This window comes from Chanodichthys erythropterus, chromosome 22 (genome assembly GCF_024489055.1).
Source record: "Chanodichthys erythropterus isolate Z2021 chromosome 22, ASM2448905v1, whole genome shotgun sequence".
NCBI classification, from domain to species: domain Eukaryota; kingdom Metazoa; phylum Chordata; class Actinopteri; order Cypriniformes; family Xenocyprididae; genus Chanodichthys; species Chanodichthys erythropterus.
The window spans coordinates 10,359,070-10,379,928 of NC_090242.1; the positions used below are offsets into that span (position 1 = coordinate 10,359,070).

The 20,859-nt window shown below is 43.0% G+C and overlaps 1 protein-coding gene across 5 annotated transcripts in view; it reads left to right on the top strand.

Annotated features, from left to right (window-relative positions):
* LOC137012359 (NLR family CARD domain-containing protein 3-like) overlaps nucleotides 1–20,859 on the top strand; it is a 51,594-nt gene that overhangs the window by 2,707 nt on the left and 28,028 nt on the right. For 4 of the 5 annotated variants that reach the window (XM_067375510.1, XM_067375512.1, XM_067375508.1 and 1 more), the window contains 6 exons: nucleotides 914–1,030; nucleotides 1,226–1,342; nucleotides 1,538–1,651; nucleotides 1,930–2,046; nucleotides 11,184–12,977; nucleotides 15,456–15,629. In XM_067375510.1, the coding sequence (XP_067231611.1) occupies nucleotides 963–1,030; nucleotides 1,226–1,342; nucleotides 1,538–1,651; nucleotides 1,930–2,046; nucleotides 11,184–12,977; nucleotides 15,456–15,629 (2,384 nt within the window). In that variant the 5' untranslated portion in view covers nucleotides 914–962. The remainder of the gene's footprint in view (nucleotides 1–913; nucleotides 1,031–1,225; nucleotides 1,343–1,537; nucleotides 1,652–1,929; nucleotides 2,047–11,183; nucleotides 12,978–15,455; nucleotides 15,630–20,859) is intronic. The other variant, XM_067375513.1, reaches the window with a different exon arrangement.

The following is a 20,859-nucleotide window of genomic DNA, read 5'->3' on the forward strand; positions in this document are numbered from 1 at the left end:
GCGTTTCCATGGCACCACTATCAACGCCTAATAAATCAGTCTACAGCGGTCAGGTGGTATAGTGGCCACATGTTACACGTGGGAGCTTTCAGAAAACTCCCAGCTTACAAACTGTAATTACGAACTCTACGAGGACGTGAACGCTTTTTACAAGCTAGAATCTTGTAACTACAGGAATTACGAGGCCGCGTGAACACACCTGTAGCATCTGCAAACGGAGCACTTTAATCAAATAATTAATTGATTTCAATAGGGCTGGGCAAACTATGGAACTTGTTTCCTATAAAATGGCCAAAATCCTTCATTTGGTGTCATAAAATGATGCCCATATATAGTTGTCAGTCGGATTTAATGGGCGGGATTTATGGTAATTGAGAATGAACGTGCACGCGCATCTCATTTACGACTGATTGGAATTCATTAACACACACACACATTTCACTATCACTTCTGATGTTTGCGAAGTATTTGTGAATCAGGAGGAGAGTTTTCGGGAAAGTCTGTTTACGCGCAAATCACTCACATATTTACTCGTATATTTACGAATGTTTCATGAATGAGACCCAAAGTGTGTAAAATAAACTGTTAAAAGGATTTGATGATCACTAGTGATAGTATTTTATTCTGTGTTGTCATAATTCAGGTTGGATTTCAGCTTTAATGTAATTTTTTTTTTAACAAAGCAGCTCATAATGTCATAGTAACTAGTGGACTGACGACTCACTTTCACCCCAAAATGGCGGAAACGCAGGGCTGCTGCTGGGCGTTAAGCTAATGCAATGTTATACCACTTTATACAACTAAGAAATCTGTATTGAAGGATTGGAATTGGACGAACGGACGGACGGACATTATCATTGTAAAATTGTCAAGTTAACTACATTAATTCTTCTTGTCACTATTTCTTTTAAAGTCAATCACACAGTCAAAAATCAAACCCATCGGAGTCCAGCTGTGTGACCATGAAGAGTGACCAGTCTATGGGCAAACCACTAGTATTTAAAGGAAAACACACATCAACTGATCTGAGGTACAACATTTTGGAAGGATGTGTATGAATGGATGGATGGATGGATGGATGAGACGATGAACTGATGTGTGTATGGATGGATGGATGTGTGGATGGATAGATGGATGGATGGATGGATGGATGGATGGATGACATTATCATTGCAAATTGTCAAGTTAACTACATTAATTCTTCTTGTCACTATTTCTTTTAAAGTCAATCACACAGTCAAAAATCAAACCCATCGGAGTCCAGCTGTGTGACCATGAAGAGTGACCAGTCTATGGGCAAACCACTAGTATTTAAAGGAAAACACACATCAACTGATCTGAGGTACAACATTTTGGAAGGATGTGTATGAATGGATGGATGGATGGATGGATGAGACGATGAACTGATGTGTGTATGGATGGATGGATGTGTGGATGGATAGATGGATGGATGGATGGATGGATGGATGGATGACATTATCATTGCAAATTGTCAAGTTAACTACATTAATTCTTCTTGTCACTATTTCTTTTAAAGTCAATCACACAGTCAGAGATCAAACCCATCGTCCAGCTGTGTGTCCATGAAGAGTGACCGGTCTATGGGCAAACCACTCAATTTTAAGGGACAACACACATCAACTGTTTCGAGGTACAACATGATGTATGTATGTATCTGTATGGATGGATGGGTGGATGGATAGATGATGGACGGATGGATGGATGGACGGATGGATGGATGGATGGATGAATGGATGTATGGATGGACAGATGATGGACGGACTGATGGATGGACGGGCGGATGGACAAATGGATGGATGGATGGATGGATGGATGGATGGATGGATGGGTGGATGGATGGATGACATTATCATTGTAAAATTGTCAAGTTAACTACATTGATTCTTCTTGTCACTATTTCATTTAAAGTCAATCACACAGTCAGGGATCAAACCCACCAGAGTCCAGCTGTGTGTCCATGAAAAGTGACCGGTCTATTGACCCACCAATGAAATTTAAGGGAAAACACACATCAACTAATCCGAGGTACGACCTTTTGGATGGATGAATATGCTTGTATGTATGGATGGACAGACAGACGGATGGATGGATGGATGTATGGATGGACAGACAGATGGGTGGGTGGGTTGATGGATGGATGAATGGATTGACAGGTGGATGGACAGACAGATGGATGTATGGATGGGATGGAGGGGTCGATGGCTGGCTGGATGGATGGATAGATGACATTATCATTGTAAAATTGTCAAGTTAACCACATGAATTCTTCTTGTCACTATTTCATTTAAAGTCAATCACACAGTCAGAGATCAAACTCACCGTCCAGCTGTGTGTCCATGAAGAGTGACCAGTCTATTGACACATTAATAACATTTGAGGGAAAACAAACATCAACTGATCTAATGTACAATACTTATATTTATACAATAAAATCTGTTTAACCATTTCCTTTATTTTCAAATAATAAATAAAACTGCAACATTCTGTCTTTTTTTTAATCAAAACTTTATGGTTTTATTTTTGCAAAATTTCATTTTTTTTTCTTTCTTTTTCTTTTCTTTTGTTTTTGATCCTGCAAAAGTTGGAAAGAATTTGGATGTGTGTTGTTTCTTCCTCTTTTTTTTTTAGACATTTCATTTCATCTTTCAAACCCAGAGTATATGTTTACATCCATGCTTTGGACCACTTATACCATCTCACTGTACTCACACTAGCCAAATTCAGTTCAATTCAATTCACATTTATTTGTATAGTGCTTTTCACAATACATATCGTTCCAAAGCAGCTTTACAGAGAATTCATGTCAACATTACAATTTAGAGTAATCTGTTATCAACAATATCTTTGTCCAAATTTTGTACATATACAAGTCACACAGGTAGCTAACAATGTATTAATTTAAAGCTGCAGTCTGCCATTTTTGCTCTTTGTCGCCATCTCTGTTTGAAACCTGCAATTGCAGTCATATGTGGAACAGTTATCTGTACGTGCGTTGTGCTTTGTCACAGCTCGTCAGTGCGGATGAATCTAATGCTTGCTGTCAATCACTGCACCGGTGTGGATACTGCACTTCAGAATCACAGATTCTATGTCTTGAAAGTATGACCAATATAAGAATTTTCACTGGAAAATATCATCTGAACAAGTAAATAAAATGTCTGCCACTTTTGTTCTGACCAACTGAGGAAAAATGCATAAGGCCTACAATAAATCATGCTGCCAATGATGATTAAATCTAATGATCGCTTAGCTTGGATCATGCCAAACCCTGCAAATTATTATTACTGTTATACTTTGTTCTCAAATCGTTAATGTTAACAACATCAGCATTGTGTGACTATGTGTATTTAGTGTGTATTAGAGTTACCTGTAGATTTCAATTTCTGTAGCCACTCCACAGTCCAAAGTCTTTTGCTTTTTGACTACGGGTGAATCTCCAATTGTCACTGATGATTGTCATTTGGATCTTTCTGGATTACAATCCGCCATCAAAATGGTAAGTTTAATTACTAGCCTGGATGGGACTCCTTCCTTTCTGTTTACGGACGTGATGTAATGACACACAGAGGAACTGCTGCATGCTCAAATTTCTCGTGGAATTCCGCCATGTCGCTCTTATTATAAAACATTATTACAAGCTTACTGTTGTGAATCAAGATAAGATAATTGTCACAGACACGTCAGGTTCCACCATCCACCAATACCAGCGCACTCAATCCCCAGAGTACTAATCACCGCCACCTCCACATCATCAGCAGTGCAATCACCCGCACTACAAGAGACTCACACACACTCACTGTCCGGTCTCGTTTGCACTTCAGTCACTTGAATGCTTACCTTAAGGACTCCAGCTCGATACCTACCTGACTCCAACGTCTACAGTCTTCCTCGTGAGCTTCCCCTTCTGTGTGTGAGTGTTCCCAGTCTCCAGCGTCTTCAGTATTCTCCATTCTACGATCAACGAAAGGACAGTATTATCACTCAATTATTCTCTCTGCTATCATCATTGCTTTAAACTCACCTGCATCTCTGCTGATAGCAATAAAATACCAGTGTTTGCTTTTACATCTGCCTCAGTGCCGTCTCTGTTGTAACAGAAGACCGGACCATACCAACTGGATATCAGCATGAGTACAACGGACCCATACCAAGAGCTTGTGGACGCTTTGCGCCGAGCACTCATCCCACAATCACAGCCACCGTCACCAACACCAGCCATTGCTTCCGCATCCACCGCTCCTTCACCTCCACCTGCGGTTCACGCCAGTCCCATGGCCAAACCAGCGCCCTACACTGGATCGGCGGAGGCCTTGCAGTTCAGAACGCTAGCCGCCTCCAGTGGATGGAACGAACAAGCCCTCATCACCTCCTTTCGCCAGGGGTTGGAAACCAGAGTGCGGTTGCATCTCGCTGCATACGAGGATTCCATCGGCCTCGAACGCTTCATCCAGCTTGCCATCCGCGTAGGCTTTCGTATGCAGTCGTGTCTCGAAGAGCACCAGGGCCAGCCACTCCCTAACATCCTCCTCCGTCGGTCCGAACCCGTCAGCTCTCCAGAACCAGCCAGCGAACCCATGCAACTCGACAATTCACGTCTCTCGCCTACCGAACGCCAAAGAAGGCTGACCCTGAACCTTTGCTTATATTGTGGTGCCCCTGGGCATGTAATCTCCGCATGCCCAATCCGTCCTCCTCGTCCAATGGTGAGTGCCATCATTCCCTCCATTAAAAAGATGAAACCACTCACTACTGTTGTAACCCTTACTGCCGCTGATGTATCTGTTCCAGTGGTGGCGCTCCTCGATTCAGGGTCAGCAGGAAACTTAATCTCCGGCTCCCTCTGTCGACAACTCAAGCTCATAACTTCGCCCTCTCCGACCATCTACCAAGTCCACTCCATCACGGGCAAACCCTTGAGTCGCAAGAAGATCAGTCATGTGTGGGTCCCCTTCAGCTTCGTGTGGGTATTCTGCATGTTGAAGACAGTGACGTCTTCTGCCCACAACGAGCCTCCAAGATGCCTCCACACCGGCCATGGGAATGTGCCATCGATCTGTTACCGGGTGAGCCAGTGCCTAGGGGAAGAATCTACCCCCTGTCAGTACCGGAGGAGAAGGCCATGGAGGAATACATCGAAGAGGCCCTTAACCAAGGATACATCCGCCCGTCTACTTCCCCTGCTGCTTCGAGCTTTTTCTTTGTGGCAAAAAAGGACGGAGGCTTGCGGCCCTGCATCGACTATTGCTCTCTGAACAAAATCACAGTCAAGTTCCGGTATCCACTTCCCCTCGTCCCAGCGGCCCTGGAACATCTCCGTGGTGCCACTGTGTTCACGAAGTTGGACCTCCGCAGCGCGTACAACCTCATCCGGATACGCGAGGGGGGCGAGTGGAAGACCGCCTTTGTCACGCCCACCAGCCATTACGAATACCTTGTGATGCTGTATGGCCTGGTCAACGCCCCCTCCGTATTCCAGGATTTCATCCACGAGGTGCTCCGGGAGTTCCTCCACAAGTTTGTACTGGTGTACATTGACGACTAGGGATGTCCCGATCACGTTTTTTTGCCCTCGAGTCCGAGTCATTTGATTTTGAGTATCTGCCGATACTGAGTCCCGATCCGATACTTCTATAATAGCCTACATAAAAAAGAATAAAGAAGAGCGAAAAAACAGATCCAGGAACAGTGCTTCTCAGGTTTTTCAGGTATCTAACAGTAATCAAATAGTAATCAAATATAAAATATCACTGCATATTATCTTTACTGTGTAAAATAAATAAAGATTAATCATTATTGAAGTTACAAAAACTATTCAGTCAATAGCAGTGAGTGATTTCTTTGTTATTTGTTGTTTGATTTAACATTAAAAACAGGCAGCAGGAATAGTTGTTTTCCCTTTAAGACATGCACGATCCAGTACATATACTGTTACACATGCGCTGTCTTTCTCGACTAATATACGTTCACTTAAGACATAACCGACTATGTTTGCTAGGATACTCGCTAAGACGGGCATGTTGACATAATTTTTGTATGAATGTGGCCGCCGAAGCGCAAGACTTGAAAGAGAACTCAGTATTTGCGCGCTGACTGGAATAAGCGTGCGTGCTTCGGATGAGCGCACACAAATCTTCTCACAGTGCGTGCGAGTTCTCTTTCGCGTCTTGTTCTTGAAGGTTTAAATCCGCAAGGCTTAAATTAGTTAGTTTAAACAGACAGCAACGTGTGCTGTTCAGGTCTCACCTGCGCTCGCGCGCTATCAACACCAGGGTGACGGCGTAAATGACTGGATATTACAGCAGACGGCACTCGTAGTTAACAGTTTACAAAGAGTGACTGTTTTGTCCACGCTTTCTGATTATCATTGTTGTAACGTTTTGTGCATCCATCGACTGAAACATACATTATCTGAACTCTGTCTGTTTTCCACGTCGTTATTTTAAACAAACCATATTAACCAATGCGTCGTCATTCGAGATGGACCGCAATGCAAGTGCGTACCGAACCGTACTAAGTGGAGAACCGTATGGTTTGATTTTTTTACAGAGAACCGTTGCACCCCTAATACATATACAGGGAGTGCAGAATTATTAGGCAAGTTGATTTTCTGATCATATTTTTTTTCCAAGCACATTTTACCAATTCCAATCCACATCAATCTTAATAACTACTATTAATATTGTTTTTAATCATTTATAAGTGATATATAATTGTTCATGAAGGCTGGAAATGAAAAATGCCCTATATTCAGGTGTGCAGAATTATTAGGCAGGTTTTATTTTACAGATAAAATGAGCCAAAAAAGAGATTTAACTCAGACATAAAAGTCAAAAATGATTAAATACTCATGAGAAGGACGCAATACTAATGTAACACTAGAAATTGCAAAGTTAAAGCATGACCATTGGACAGTGAAATGCTCATTGGGTCAGCTGGGTCATACAAAAACAGCTGGAGAAGAAAAGACACGTTAACTGCAAAATAATTAAGAATTAAGGTGAAGAATTAAGTGTGAAACCATCAGGAACCCTTTAGTCTCCAGCGCCACCATTTCCCAGTACTGAAACCTACCTGGAGTCTTCAGAAGTGTGAGGTGTCAGGATCTCAGAGACTTAGGTTAGGTGAAGAATCTTAAAAAATGACCCGCTCTTAATAAGAATCACAAGCTGAAGTGTTATAAAGTACATGAAGACTGGGTTTTTATAGGCCTTATAGACAGACAGCTTGAGAGTGACTCCTGAAGGACCAGCACCACATCCTCTTGTACCACTGTTTGAAGAATTTATCTTCCAGAATCTGGCAGTAAGTTTTGGAAGATCATTTAGTCCATCTCTGCAAGATGGACATTTCAGGATAAGAGATGGACTAAAAGTGAACTCCCACACCTTAAGGCTGATCTGTGATGATGAGGAGGATGATGAGTGCAGGTGTGGAAACAGGAGGATACTGGGAAATGGAGTCCAGGGGAACAAGGGATCCGTAACAGTACCTCCCCCTCCCGGTAGGCGCGTCCTCGCGCCATAGATGAAACAACCGGGAGGGGGGTGGGCGCCCTGGAGACCTCATGCCGGTGCAGGGGGAGGAGTAGACTGGAGTGGAGGTCTCCAGGACAGGTTCAAAAGCCATGGCGGGTCAGGGGCTGAAGGCAACCATGGTGGGTCAGGGGCTGAAGGCAACCATGGCGGGTCAGGGGCTGAAGGCAGCCATGGCGGGTCAGGTGCAGCGGGCAGCCATGGCGGGTCAGGTGCAGCGGGCAGACATGCAGCGGGCAGACGTGGCGGGTCAGGTGCAGCGGGCCGCCATGGCGGGTCAGGGACCGAAGGCTTCATGCCGTTGTGCCCAGGCGGCGCTGAAGGACCGGCGGGAGATGGCAGAACCAGCGGCTCCGCCAACCGAAGCGCAGCCGGGGCTCCAGAAGGCCGCAGTTGAACACAGACGACAGACAACAAAGTGAACACCAGGGGGAGTGAGGAAGCCAACTGGAGCTGAGGGACGGAGGGACGGAGCGAAGATGGAGGAGTGCAGTCCAGAGGGGAGGGCAGGCTGACGAGGGACCAAGGTGTGAACGGGGGCAGGATGGAGACTTGTGAGGCTGGAGGACTGATGGGCAACGGTGGAGCAGAGGGAGGTTGGAGCCAGGGTGTAGGTAATCGCCCAGAGGTCCGAGGTGGAGATCTGGGCGAGGGGGCTTGAGGTGGAGGTTCAGTGCAAACACAAATGGATGGAGGTGGGAGAGGGAGGCAGGGAGGGAAAACAGTCTTTGGGCTGGAGGGTTTAGAAACACAGTTCATAGGAGCAGCTGGCTCGGCGGCGGCTGGTGCTGAGGGCTCGGCGGCGGAGACTGGCGCTGCTTGCTCGGCGGCGGAGACTGGCGCTGCTTGCTCGGCGGCGGAGACTGGAGAACTTTGCTCGGTGGAGACTGGAGAACTTTGCTCAGCGGAGACTGGAGAACTTTGCTCGGCAGAGACTGGAGAATTTGGTTCGGCGGAGACTGGAGATGCAGGCTCGGCGGCGGAGACTGGAGAACTTGGCTCGGCGGCGGAGACTGGAGAACTTGGCTCGGCGGCGGAGACTGGAGAACTTGGCTCGGCGGAGACTGGAGAACTTGGCTCGGCGGAGACTGGAGAACTTGGCTCGGCGGAGACTGGAGAACTTGGCTCGGCGGAGACTGGAGAACTTGGTTCGGCGGAGACTGGAGAACTTGGCTCGGTAGAGACTGGAGAACTTGGCTCGGAGGAGACTGGAGAACTTGGCTGGGCGGAGACTGGAGAACTTGGCTCGGCCCAGAAGTCTATCAGCCAGGCCGCATCACTGGGCGGCTTGTGTGAGGCTGGAAGAGGTGTCCAGTCCATCCCTTCATACATAATTAAAATGCCCGTAAGGACGGGAGCGAGCTCTGGAGATACTGGAGCGGGCTCTGGAGATACTGGAGCGGGCTCTGGAGATACTGGAGCGGGCCCTGGAGATACTGGAGCGGGCTCTGGAGATACTGGAGCGGGCTCTGGAGATACTGGAGCGAGCTCTGGAGATACTGGAGCGGGCTCTGGAGATACTGGAGCGGGCTCTGGAGATACTGGAGTGGGCTCTGGAGATACTGGAGCCGCTTTCTTCCTCCTCCTCCGCTTACTGGGCCCAGTAGAGGAATGTGGGTCCAGCATGGGGCAGGCAGGGAGTTTGCTGGAGGGGTATGCAGAGGAAGACGGAGGTTGACTGACTGGCCCGGCCAACCGTGTTTCTGGATGGACTGGAGACATACACTTATCCTGAACCTCATCCACAAAGAATTTGGAGCCATTTAACCACAAAATTAAATTGATAGTTTCACTTAAGGAGAAACAAAAAACAGGTTCATCAAAACGGATAGTGTCGTCATCCAATCCATCCAAAAACAGGGAGATCAAAACTGCTTCAGGCCAGTCAGACAAATAAGCGATCTCAACGAACTCCTCCACATACCTCTCCAGCGAACGACCTACCTGCAGGAGCCCGATAAGGCGATCGCTGGCTGTCAGGGTGAGAGGCGTTGGAGGAGCAGGAGCCAAGGAGCTGGGGGAAGTCTCCATTTTTTTTTTCCCTGTGAAAATCCAACGTTATGGTCCGTCTTTCTGTTATGGTATGCTGGTGTAGAGAAGAGGCAGATACGGATTTCCACAATTACACGTCGTATTTAATACACAGAAGGCAAGGATAACCAAACATACAAGTTAAACAACATTCAAGACGGACGAGGAGTGAAGGGAGTGAGTGCAATATATGGGGAGTGCTGACAATAGAGTCCAGGTGCAGGTGATCTGTGATGATGAGGAGCTGACGAGGGAAGTGAGTGCAGGTGTGGAAACAGGAGGATACTGGGAAATGGAGTCCAGGGGAACAAGGGATCCGTAACATATGTAACCTCTATGGCATTTCATATAGCCTTTTAGCTTAAAAGCATGCACATTTGGAGAAATATTGATGGATTCTTATATGTTTATGTCAATATTCTATACTGAGGAGTAATATTTATTCAATATTTATTATCATCACTATGAGTGCTGGATACTGTGTTTTCAATTCATACTTGCAGCCGGAGGGCGCTTTCTGTACACCTTTAGGCCACAAATTCATATAAAGAAGAAAAGGAACCAGGAACTAACGGCATGTCTTCTAGAGGTCGCTAACCATGGCTTTAACATCCAGATAAACACTTTTGAGGACAATAAATACATGATTGAGACAATGCATACAAGTATTGCCTCTGAATTTGCCTCTGAATAGCGCTGGCTCCGTGGGCGTGGCCGCATTAGCGGATAATGAGCTGAATCACAGACTTCTGACATGGCTCTCTTTTCATACAGATTACATAAACACAGAATGTTTGTTGTCGATTTGACTTGCATGATTTAAAACCTGACATTTCAACGTTTTTCTAGACATAAATGTCTTTTTTTTGTCATTAGTATTCATATGTTATTTTAAGTATTTTAAGTCTGTTTTGCTGCAATGTGAAAAAAATCCTGCAAAACGCGTCGGCGCGTTTTCAGACCTCAGGGAGTTAAACTCACCTGCATCTCTGCTGATATCAATAAAATACCAGTGTTTGCTTTTACATCTGCCTCCGTGCCGTCTCTGTTGTAACAATAATGAGATAGTTTTGAACACTGGCTGGTTATGTACTTGCTCAAAAATTGATTTTGGATCATTTTTAACCAAAAAATGTTACAGACTGCAGCTTTAAGGTAGAAAAAATGAGCTCATTGAAGTAATGAAAACATGTTAACAATGAGGATATTGGGATATATAGCAAAATTTGGGAATGTGCATGTTGATCCAGAATTTGCTTCATCTGACGTTCTCGCAGGAGTTGGGGCCATCTCTTCACAGGTGTTGACCTTTTGAAGTCTTCATAAGAGGCTGGATCCAAACTGAAGCTGTTGTACTCTCTACTCACCTCGGGAAGGGCATCCCAAGATAAAACAGAAAAACAAATGGAGAATAATTAGTGTATCTGCTGTTCATAATTTAAAGCAAAGATAATCATGGGCAATTGATCTAATATAACTGGAGTACAAGGACATGAGATGCAAATTAATACATTTTAATAGAATAGTGTTTGTTTATTTATTTTACTATCACTTTCACATCTTTAATTTATGTTGTAATCTATTCTTTTAATCTTTCAGTCATGACTCTCAACTGGCCCAAAGCAGATTCAAATCAAATCTGCTGAAGAAGTTTCAGTGTCTGTATGAAGGAACAGCAAAGCAGGGAAACCCAACACTCCTGAATGAGATCTACACAGAGCTCTACATCACAGAGAGTGAAAGTGGAGAGATCAATAATGAGCATGAGGTGAGACAGATTGAGACACAATTCAGGAGAGCAGCAACAGAGGACACACCAGTCAAATGCAATGACATCTTTAGACCTTTATCTGGACAAGACAAACCCATCAGAACTGTGCTGACAAAGGGAGTCGCTGGCATTGGAAAAACAGTCTCTGTGCAGAAGTTCATTATGGACTGGGCTGAAGGGAAAGAGAATCAGGACGTCCAGCTCATATTTCCAATTCCTTTCAGAGAGCTCAACTTGATGAAGGACAAAACACTCAGTCTTTCAGATCTTCTTCATGTCTTTTTCCCTGAAACAACAGAAATGAAAATATCCATTGAAGAATATAAAGTGTTGTTCATCTTTGATGGTCTGGATGAGTGTCGTCTGTCTCTGAACTTTAAGAGCAAAGTGAAACTGCGTAATATATCTGAATCAGCCTCAGTGGACAAGCTGTTGATGAACCTCATTGTGGGGAATCTGCTTCCCTCTGCTCTCATCTGGATCACCTCCAGACCAGCAGCCGCTGATCTCGTCCCTCATGAGTGTGTCCATCGAGTGACAGAGGTACGAGGCTTCAATGAGCCACAGAAGGAGGAATACTTCAGGAAGAGAATCAGTGATCAGAGTCTAGCCGACAGGATCATCACACACCTGAAGTCATCAAGGAGCCTCCACATCATGTGCCACATCCCAGTGTTCTGCTGGATCTCAGCCACTGTTCTAGAGAAGATGTTGAGTGAAGCAGAGAGTGGAGAGATTCCCAAGACTCTCACTCAAATGTACACACACTTCCTGATCATTCAGACTAACATCAAACATGAGAAGGACTATGAGAAGAAAGTGGAAGACGAAGACATGATTCTCAAACTGGGGAAACTGGCTTTCCAGCAGCTTGTGAAAGGCAATCTGATCTTCTATGAGGAAGACCTCAGAGTGTGTGGCATTGATGTTACAGAAGCATCCGTGTACTCAGGATTGTGCACTCAGATCTTCAGAGAGGAGTTGGGCTTGTATCAGAGGAAAGTCTTCTGCTTTGTTCATCTGAGCATCCAGGAACATCTAGCAGCTCTATATGCCCACAATTACTTTAGAACCAAGCACAAAAATGTGTTTGACCAAACCAAACCAGGTCTGTTGTCTAAGGTTTTAAACCAGAAGAAATATGTTTCATTATCTGAGCTGCATCAGAGAGCTGTGGATGAGGCTTTACAGAGTAAGAATGGACATCTGGATCTTTTCCTGCGTTTCCTTCTGGGTCTCTCATTGGAGTCCAATCAGACTCTCTTACAAGAACTACTGATACAGACAGGAAGCTGCTCCTACAACAAAGAGAAAACGGTTCAGTACATCAAACAGAAGATCAGGAAGAATCGCTTTCCAGAGAGATCCATAAATCTGTTCCACTGTCTGAATGAACTGGGTGATGATTCACTGATGCAGGAGATCCAAGATTATCTGACATCTGGAGAAATAAAAGAAGCCAAACTCTCCTCTTCACAGTGGTCAGCTCTGGTTTATGTGTTACTGACATCAGAGCAGAAGATGGATGTTTTTGATCTAAAACAGTTTATTGGAGCACAAAATAGAGCGGATGAAGTTCTTCAGAAGCTGCTGCCTGTGGTTAAAGAATCCAGATCAGTTCAGTAAGTCACACTAAGTTTGTCACACCACAGAAAAATGTGTTATTAACCAAGTTTGAATGATTAAAAAACCTGGCAAGTAAATTAAATAAGTTATCAAAATCTTGAAAAAATAAGCGGTATTCTCTGCTCCCAAACGCCAGGGGTGTGTCCGCTGTCGGCGCTGAAACTACACCCACTCGCGAGAGCTGCCATCTCAAATTACTTGTCTAATGAGTCAAACATACTGATGCATATAAACAAAAGCATCATGTTAGAGGGTTGTAAAATTTAGTAGTTACTGTGGACTACCTACTAATTATAACATAAGCACACAAAGCAACTTATACTCATTGGTGGGCACGTAACGTTTCTGCCTACTGTTGTCAACAGATGTCGGTGCCGCGAAACGCGGGGATGAAGGCAGGGACGGGAGATAGTCGTTCAGCCCCATTCACCAATAATGGCGGATTATCAGTGAATCCTAGTTGTCTCTAATGAAAGTTTGTAAAACTCTCTGGTGTAAAATGATCACTGCTGAGACTAAATTAATCTTCTTCATATTATCATGTTCAGGAAATTTAAATAAGGAGACCGGGCTGTTTTGTATATTATCGCAACCAGATAATATGCATTTGCAAATGTAGGCTGTATAACTAACAGTAATGACACTCGAGATTGAGCGGGCGAGCTGCTGTGGCGTTAGGGCGGAGCTATGTTCGGTGGCTCTAGTGTATCAATGACAGCTATATTGTGTTAGGGGCAGGACCAGTATGTACTCTGTACTCTGATAGTACTCTGGCTGAACACTCAAAATAGATAAGTTTGACAGCATGCAGGAAAAAAGAACCAAACCCCAAATGCTTCAGGACAGACCACAAAAAATTCCACTCAATTCTGTTGAAAGCTTTCTCTGCATCCAAAGAGGATTGCAGAGGAAGCTATATAGGTGTCTGCTTGTTGAATAATGTGAAGAAGCCTACGTATGTTGTCTGCAGCAAATCTCCCCTTAAAAAACCTGACTTGATCAAGTCTCCTACACACCGATCCAATCTTAAGGCCAAAACATTTGCCATTAGCACTGAATCTGTGGATAGGAGGCTAATTGGCCTGTAACTACAACACTCAAGGGGGTCCTTTCCTTTCTTCAACAGTAAAGTTATCAAAGCTGTGTTTTGGTCTCTATGTAGAGCACCTTTTTCTAAAGCAAAACTAAAAGAATTAATTATGAAAGGAGCCACTATGTCCCATAATGTCTTCAATAACTCTGGGGGAATCCCATCTAAGCCAGGAGCTTTATAATTGCTCATGGAATCCAGGGCAGATTTTAGTTCTTCAATTGTCAAAGGGCTGTCCAGTATATCACGCTGAGAATCATTCAATTTAGGGAGATTTAAATGCTTAAGGAATAAATCAAAATTTGTTTGGTCGACGCTGGATTCTGATGTATACAACTGTTGATAATATGATTCAAAAACTTTATTTATATCCCTAGGCTGAGTATACACTGAACCCTCATGTATATATACTGGCCTTGGATTCATCATCCTTCAACCTTAAAGCCAAAAGCTTAGAGGGGGGTTCTCCATTGAAATAATAAGATTGCCTAGTACATTCAGCTCTATGCAAATATATAGATTTTAATTTTGATTTAAGAACATTTAATTCTTTGGCTTTGGTATCACAAAATGTACCCTATAATTCCTTCTCTAGCTGATCAATTTGATTTTCTAACTTAATTTACGACTCTCTCTACGCTTTTTACTAAAAGATGAAAAACTTGCTGACGAAGCTGAGGTGCATCTTTAGCTCATCAGCAACAATGCTGCGGAGTTCCCCTTCAGGAACATTAGGATCTTTCACTCTCTTTTTCTCTGAAGAAGCCAACGTTAATTGACGTTTTGGCATCTTCATTCGTTGCACCGTTAGCATTACTAACAACCAAAACTAACCAAGTGTTGATGGATTAACTGAGAACAGGGAGCAAGACCGAGTTAGGGAGCAATCAAACTACACCGCCATTACTACCAGTGGGTCACGTGATTTCCCTTCTATAGTTTTTATAAGATTTTTAAGATGTTGTCTTTGTGGGGTCCATCTTAAGGAAATAAATCATAATTCCAGTCATAAATTCCTCATCTTACTATCTTAGTTTGACAAAATAGTCTAAACAAGTGTGTGTGTGTATGTGTGTGTGTGTGTGTGTGTGTGTGTGTGTGAGAGAGAGAGAAAGAGTGTGTGTGTGTGTGTGTGTAAGATCTTATGATTGTAGAGGTCAGTGTGTAAGACATGATGAAAGATTAAATATGACAGTGATCGAAACTGACAGCAAACAGCAACAGTGTCTTTTTTCATATATTGATGCTGTATGATTAGGACTGTTTGTTCTCTTATGTTAATGTGAATATTTTACTGCCTCTAGAAATCACATTTGTAGTTCACACATTTTTGTTCTATAATTGCAGCTGGTATCAATTCACCATGCATCTTTAATCTCTACAGGTTGTGGGATTGTAGTGTCACAGATGAAGGTTGTGCTGCTCTGGCTTCAGCTCTGAGATCAAACCCCTCACACCTGAGAGAACTGGATCTGTCATGGAATAAACTAGGAGCCAGAGGAGTGAAGCTGCTCTCTGAGGGACTGAAGGATCCTCACTGTAAACTGGAGAAACTGTGGTAAGATTGTATAAATATCAACATTTTCTTTCATGTTCTTCCTATAAATAATGAACAAAATTAAAAACAAGACTAATCAAAACTAAATGATAAACAAATCATTTACAAAACATGACTATACGTTCATAAATGATTAAAAGTGCCATCAAACATTTTTCTTTTTTAAAGATGTAATATAAGTCTAAGGTGTCCCCTGAATGTGTCTGTGAAGTTTTAGCTCAAAATACCCCATCGATTTTTTTATTAATTTTTTTAACTGCCTATTTTGGGGCATCATTAAATATGAGCCGATTTAGGCTGTGGCCCCTTTAAATGCTCACGCTCCCCGCCCACAGAACTTGCTCTTGCCTTAAACACTGCATAAACAAAGTTCACACAGCTAATATAACCCTCAAAATGGATCTTTACAAAGTGTTCGTCATGCAGCATGTCTAATCGCATAGGTATGGTATTTATTTGGGTGTTTACATTTGATTCTGAATGAGTTTGATGGTGCTCCGTGGCTAAAGCTAACATTACACACTGTTGGAGAGATTTATAAAGAATGAAGTTGTGTTTATGAATTATACAGACTGCAAGTGTTTAATAATGAAAATAGCAAAATGCTAACGAAACATTTAGAAAGACAATTCACTAATATCACTAAAAATAACATGATATCATGGATCATGTCAGTTATTATTGCTCCATCTGCCATTTTTCGCTGTTTTCCTTGTTTGCTTACCTAGTCTGATGATTCAGCTGTGCACAGATCCAGACGTTAATACTGGCTGCCCTTGTCTAATGCCTGGAACATGGGCTGGCATATGCAAATATTGGGGGCTTACACCCCGACAGTTACGTAACAGTCGGTGTTATGTTGAGATTTGCCTGTTCTTCGGAGGTCTTTTAAACAAATTAAATTTACACAAGAAGGAGGAAACAGTGGAGTTTGAGACTCACTGTATGTCATTTCCGTGTACTGAACTCTTGTTATTTAACTATGCCAAGATAAATTCAATTTTTAATTATAGGGCACCTTTAATAAGTGTTATACTAATGATTTACAAATGTGTTGTGTTATCTTAAAAAAAGTTTAAATCGTGAAAAAAATCAAACAGATCATTAGTAGATGGTTTATAAGTTATTATTTGATACATTATTTATCATTTATAAATCATTGAAGTATTTATGACAAATTGTTTTAGTATAATTATCTCAATAAACAATTGTTAATCATGAACAAATGATGAACAAACCATTAGTAAATGATCAGTATATGATTTATTTACTTATTGGCTGTCACATGTGATTTATTTATTTATTGGCTGTCACATGTGATTTGCAACTACCATAGAGTGTTTGCGACATGCCAAATTTGAGTTGCTGTGTTGAGTTAGATTCATTGCAACGCTTTGGAGGATGGACATGCAGATCACGGGAATGTTTGCAGTGATTAAACATTTTAATTTCATTCTGTAACTCACAAAAAAATATGTTTTGCTGTCATTACGCTGGTAATGTAGCACATGCGTAGTTTTGTGTATTCTGTATACTGCTTTTTGTAATGTTTTAAATAAATTATTGTGATTAATGTACATTTATCTGCCTGTTACACTATGTATATTGTCAAAATGGTTATGCTTAAGATGTAACAGTCAGTTGCAGCAAGGAAGGAAGCAGGATCTAAATGCAGCAGTACTTTTTATTATAACTAAACAGAAACTGATAACAATAACAGAACAACAAACTATACGCAACAGAGAACTGACAATGGAACTGAACAAACACAGGGCTTAAATACACAGTGAACAGAAGATCTAAATGAGACTAACTAACAAGACACAGCTGAACTCACACTAATCAAATCAGCAACCATGACAACAAACAAGTGGCGGGAAACTGAAAACAAAGGGGAACATGTGACCCAAGAAAAACACTCTAAACAGGAACTAAACAACTCAAACCATGACATTACCCCGCCCTCCCGGAAGGCGCGTCCCGTGCCGTATAATATCAACAGGGGTGGGAGGGTGGGCGCTCTGCAGTTCTGTGGGCCAGGGTGACGCTGCCTCCGTGGCCTTCTTCTGGAAACCCCTCTTGGCCACTATGGCAGACTTACTGTACTCCACCAAAATTGTCTTGGGAGGGCCTATCAGGTTCCCATCAGTGGGCCCGTGGGCTGGAGCCCCCTCTGGGCTCGGGTAGGGCATGTGAACCATTACCATAGTGAGGTCAGGGACTGGATCTGGAGCAAGGAGGAGACAGAGAGCCTTGGCGGAGACCATCTCGCCTGAGTGCTCAGGTGTGGCAGCGGCCATCTTGCAACCAAGCTCGCAGGCAGGGGCTTTGGTTTCCTCCTCACTCTCCACGATGGTCAAGGGGGATCCGTTGTGGACCAGTACCCACTCAACGAAATTCAGGTTCCTCCAAGGCCCATCTCTGGGCAGGCGTCCTTTGGTCTCAGCATTGAGACCTGCCCGGAAAAACACACAGAGGCTGGTGTCATCATAATGAACAAAAGGTACCAAATCCAAATACCTCTGTGTGTGGGCCTCGAGGGACAGATCCCCCCGGGAGAGGAGGAGAATTTCCACTGCTGCTAGATCCATTTTAAAAGGTCAGTTCTTCTGTAACAGTCGGTTGCAGCAAGGAAGGAAGCAGGATAAATTAACTCCTTTCGTAAGTAGCCGTGGTATAGGCTGTTAAATAATCCGGTGGTGTAACGGCCTCTCCGCATCTGCAGTGCGGTATATTTTCACAGAATTGTACTGGCTAATTGTACTGGATAATTCTATAATTAGCATTAACATTATTTAACAGCCTTCATCTCGACTAGCAATAATGTGTATTTAACCCTACATTGAATTTACCTTGTTTTGGGTGACGGTTCTCTGGTCTCTGAATAGAGTGGATGTTTTATGTTAAGATGCTGCAGCATGGTATGCTAGCTTGATCTTGCAATGGACTCATGCCACTGTGTTCTCTTTACTTTTCAATTTGAAATGATCCCAAACCTTGGACATTTTCTGTCATTTTCTCCTGTTTGTTTCTTCTCTTTGCTCATTGCCAGTCTTAGAATGTTTCAGCTCGTCGTTAAGTGTGTCCCAAGCTTAAGTTGGATTCATAAAGACTTGAGAAAGAATTCTGAAATAATGAATCTGAAAGAATGATTCAGTGATAGACACATTTTTAACAGTAATTTGTTGCCACCTAGTGGCCTAACAGTGCAATTGATACAGTCGTTATTTGAAGTCCAGTTACTTTAGGAAGGTAATTTATTATATTTTGATCGGTAACATCAGCGTTTCTGAATAATACACTTTTGTGTTCTTCTGTTATAATTGGAATATTTGTCACAGAAATAATGATACTGTGTGTTTGAAAAGATTGATTGTGAAGCTGTTTATATCTATACATGACAACACTTTTTAGATCAACGGCAGCGCAAACGCAGATTTGAATGTTGCGATTTTATTTTTGTCAAAATTTTAATATACACGGGCGAATCATTGTAATTTAGGAATTAGATCATGTGGGTGATGAAATTGAGAACACAATCTTTTAAAGATTATTCGTGCAGCTTTGTGCACCTTTCTCTCTCTCTCTGTCTCTCTCTCTCTCTCTCACTTCCGGTGTGACTGAGTGTGAGTGGATGGAGTGGCGTGAGTGGAGATTGGAGTTTTGTGAGTGAGTCTTTTTTTCCTTCTCTTTCATTTCTGCTTGGGCTACTGCAATCAAGTGTTGAGTTATTTGTTTTGTTTGGGCCGTGTGCTACCGTCTTTTTTGCGGGCAGCATGACGGCCCCACGGTCGCAGGTTTTAAATAAACTCAAGCGGCGCCACGGTGTGAAAGTGGCGTCCGCGGTGAGCGTGGAGGATTGCTGTTTAGCTGTCGGAGAAGTTGTGGGGCATGATAACATCATGTCAGCCTCTAGAATGAACAGTGCCATTGTCGTTTTTCAAGGTTCTGTTGAAAAAGCAAATGAGTTGGTTGAGACTGGAATAGTTGTTGACAATCTCTTTACTCCTGTTCTCCCACTTTCCATGCCATCAAAAAAGGTGCTGCTGTCCAACGTTCCGCCTTTCATAAGCAATGAAACCTTGGTGAGAATTATGTCCCGATATGGTAAAGTGGTTTCGCCTATTAAAATGATACCAATCGGTAGTGCTTCGCCTCTCTTAAAACATGTTGTTTCTTTTAGGCGGTTCGTTTATATGATCATAAAGGATGATGAGGACTTGGATCTGTCTCTGCATATCAAACATGTTATTTACGCTACAACGGAAAAGATGAAATGTTTCAATTGTGGTGAAGTGGGACATTTAATCCGTGCTTGTCCTGGTAAAAATAAAGAAATTAACGTGCCGATTAATGACATTGGCAGTGATGGCGAGTCGGTTAAGGCCGGACCGTCAAACACTGTTGTGCCAGTGGCAGAGACAGGTGCCGTGAAAGATGGAGCCGCTGAAAGTGCGCCCGTGAGCGAGAGTGCGGCATTTCAGGTGACTGACCCCAAAAATATGAATGATGAAGATAGATCGGTAAGTTGTGAAATCTTGAACATACAGTCCCGTAAATCCGTTACGAAGACGGACAAGAAAGTTAGTGATGGCGCGTCGCAGCCCAATTTGTTCAGTGACGGCATTGAAATGGAAGCCGAGCAGGGTGAGTTCAAAATCCCATCTAAAAGAAAGAAATCTAGTGACCTTCAAGCTGTTAGAGCTAAGAAGGCAGACGTGGAAGATGTTTTTGGTGAAGACGGTATGGAAAGTGGCAGTGAGTCTTCTGATTCTAGCGTCAGTTTCTCTCAGAGCGATTTCACTAGGCGCAGTTATGAATTGGACGATATTAAGCTCTTTCTTAGAGCTACAAAAAATAAGAGAGGGGTGTGTGTTGATGAGTATTTTCCCGACATAAAACAGTTTGTGGACAAAACTAAGTCTTTTATGTCGGAGGGCTTGTTTACAAACAAGGAAGTGTATCGTTTAAAAAAGATCACTTCTGACAATGCAAATGATGTTAGTGAGAAGGCATTATAGCTTGGATAGTTTTGTGAGTGTGTGTGGAGTGCTGTTGTGTTTCTTCTCTCTTTTTTTATGAGTGAAGTGAATATTGCGACTTTGAATGTAAATGGGGCAAGAGAAATGGGTAAAAGAGCTGAAACATTTGAGGTAGTTAAACAAAAGAAGATAGATGTTGTTATGCTGCAAGAAACGCACAGTGATTTAAGGAATGCTGCTGATTGGGC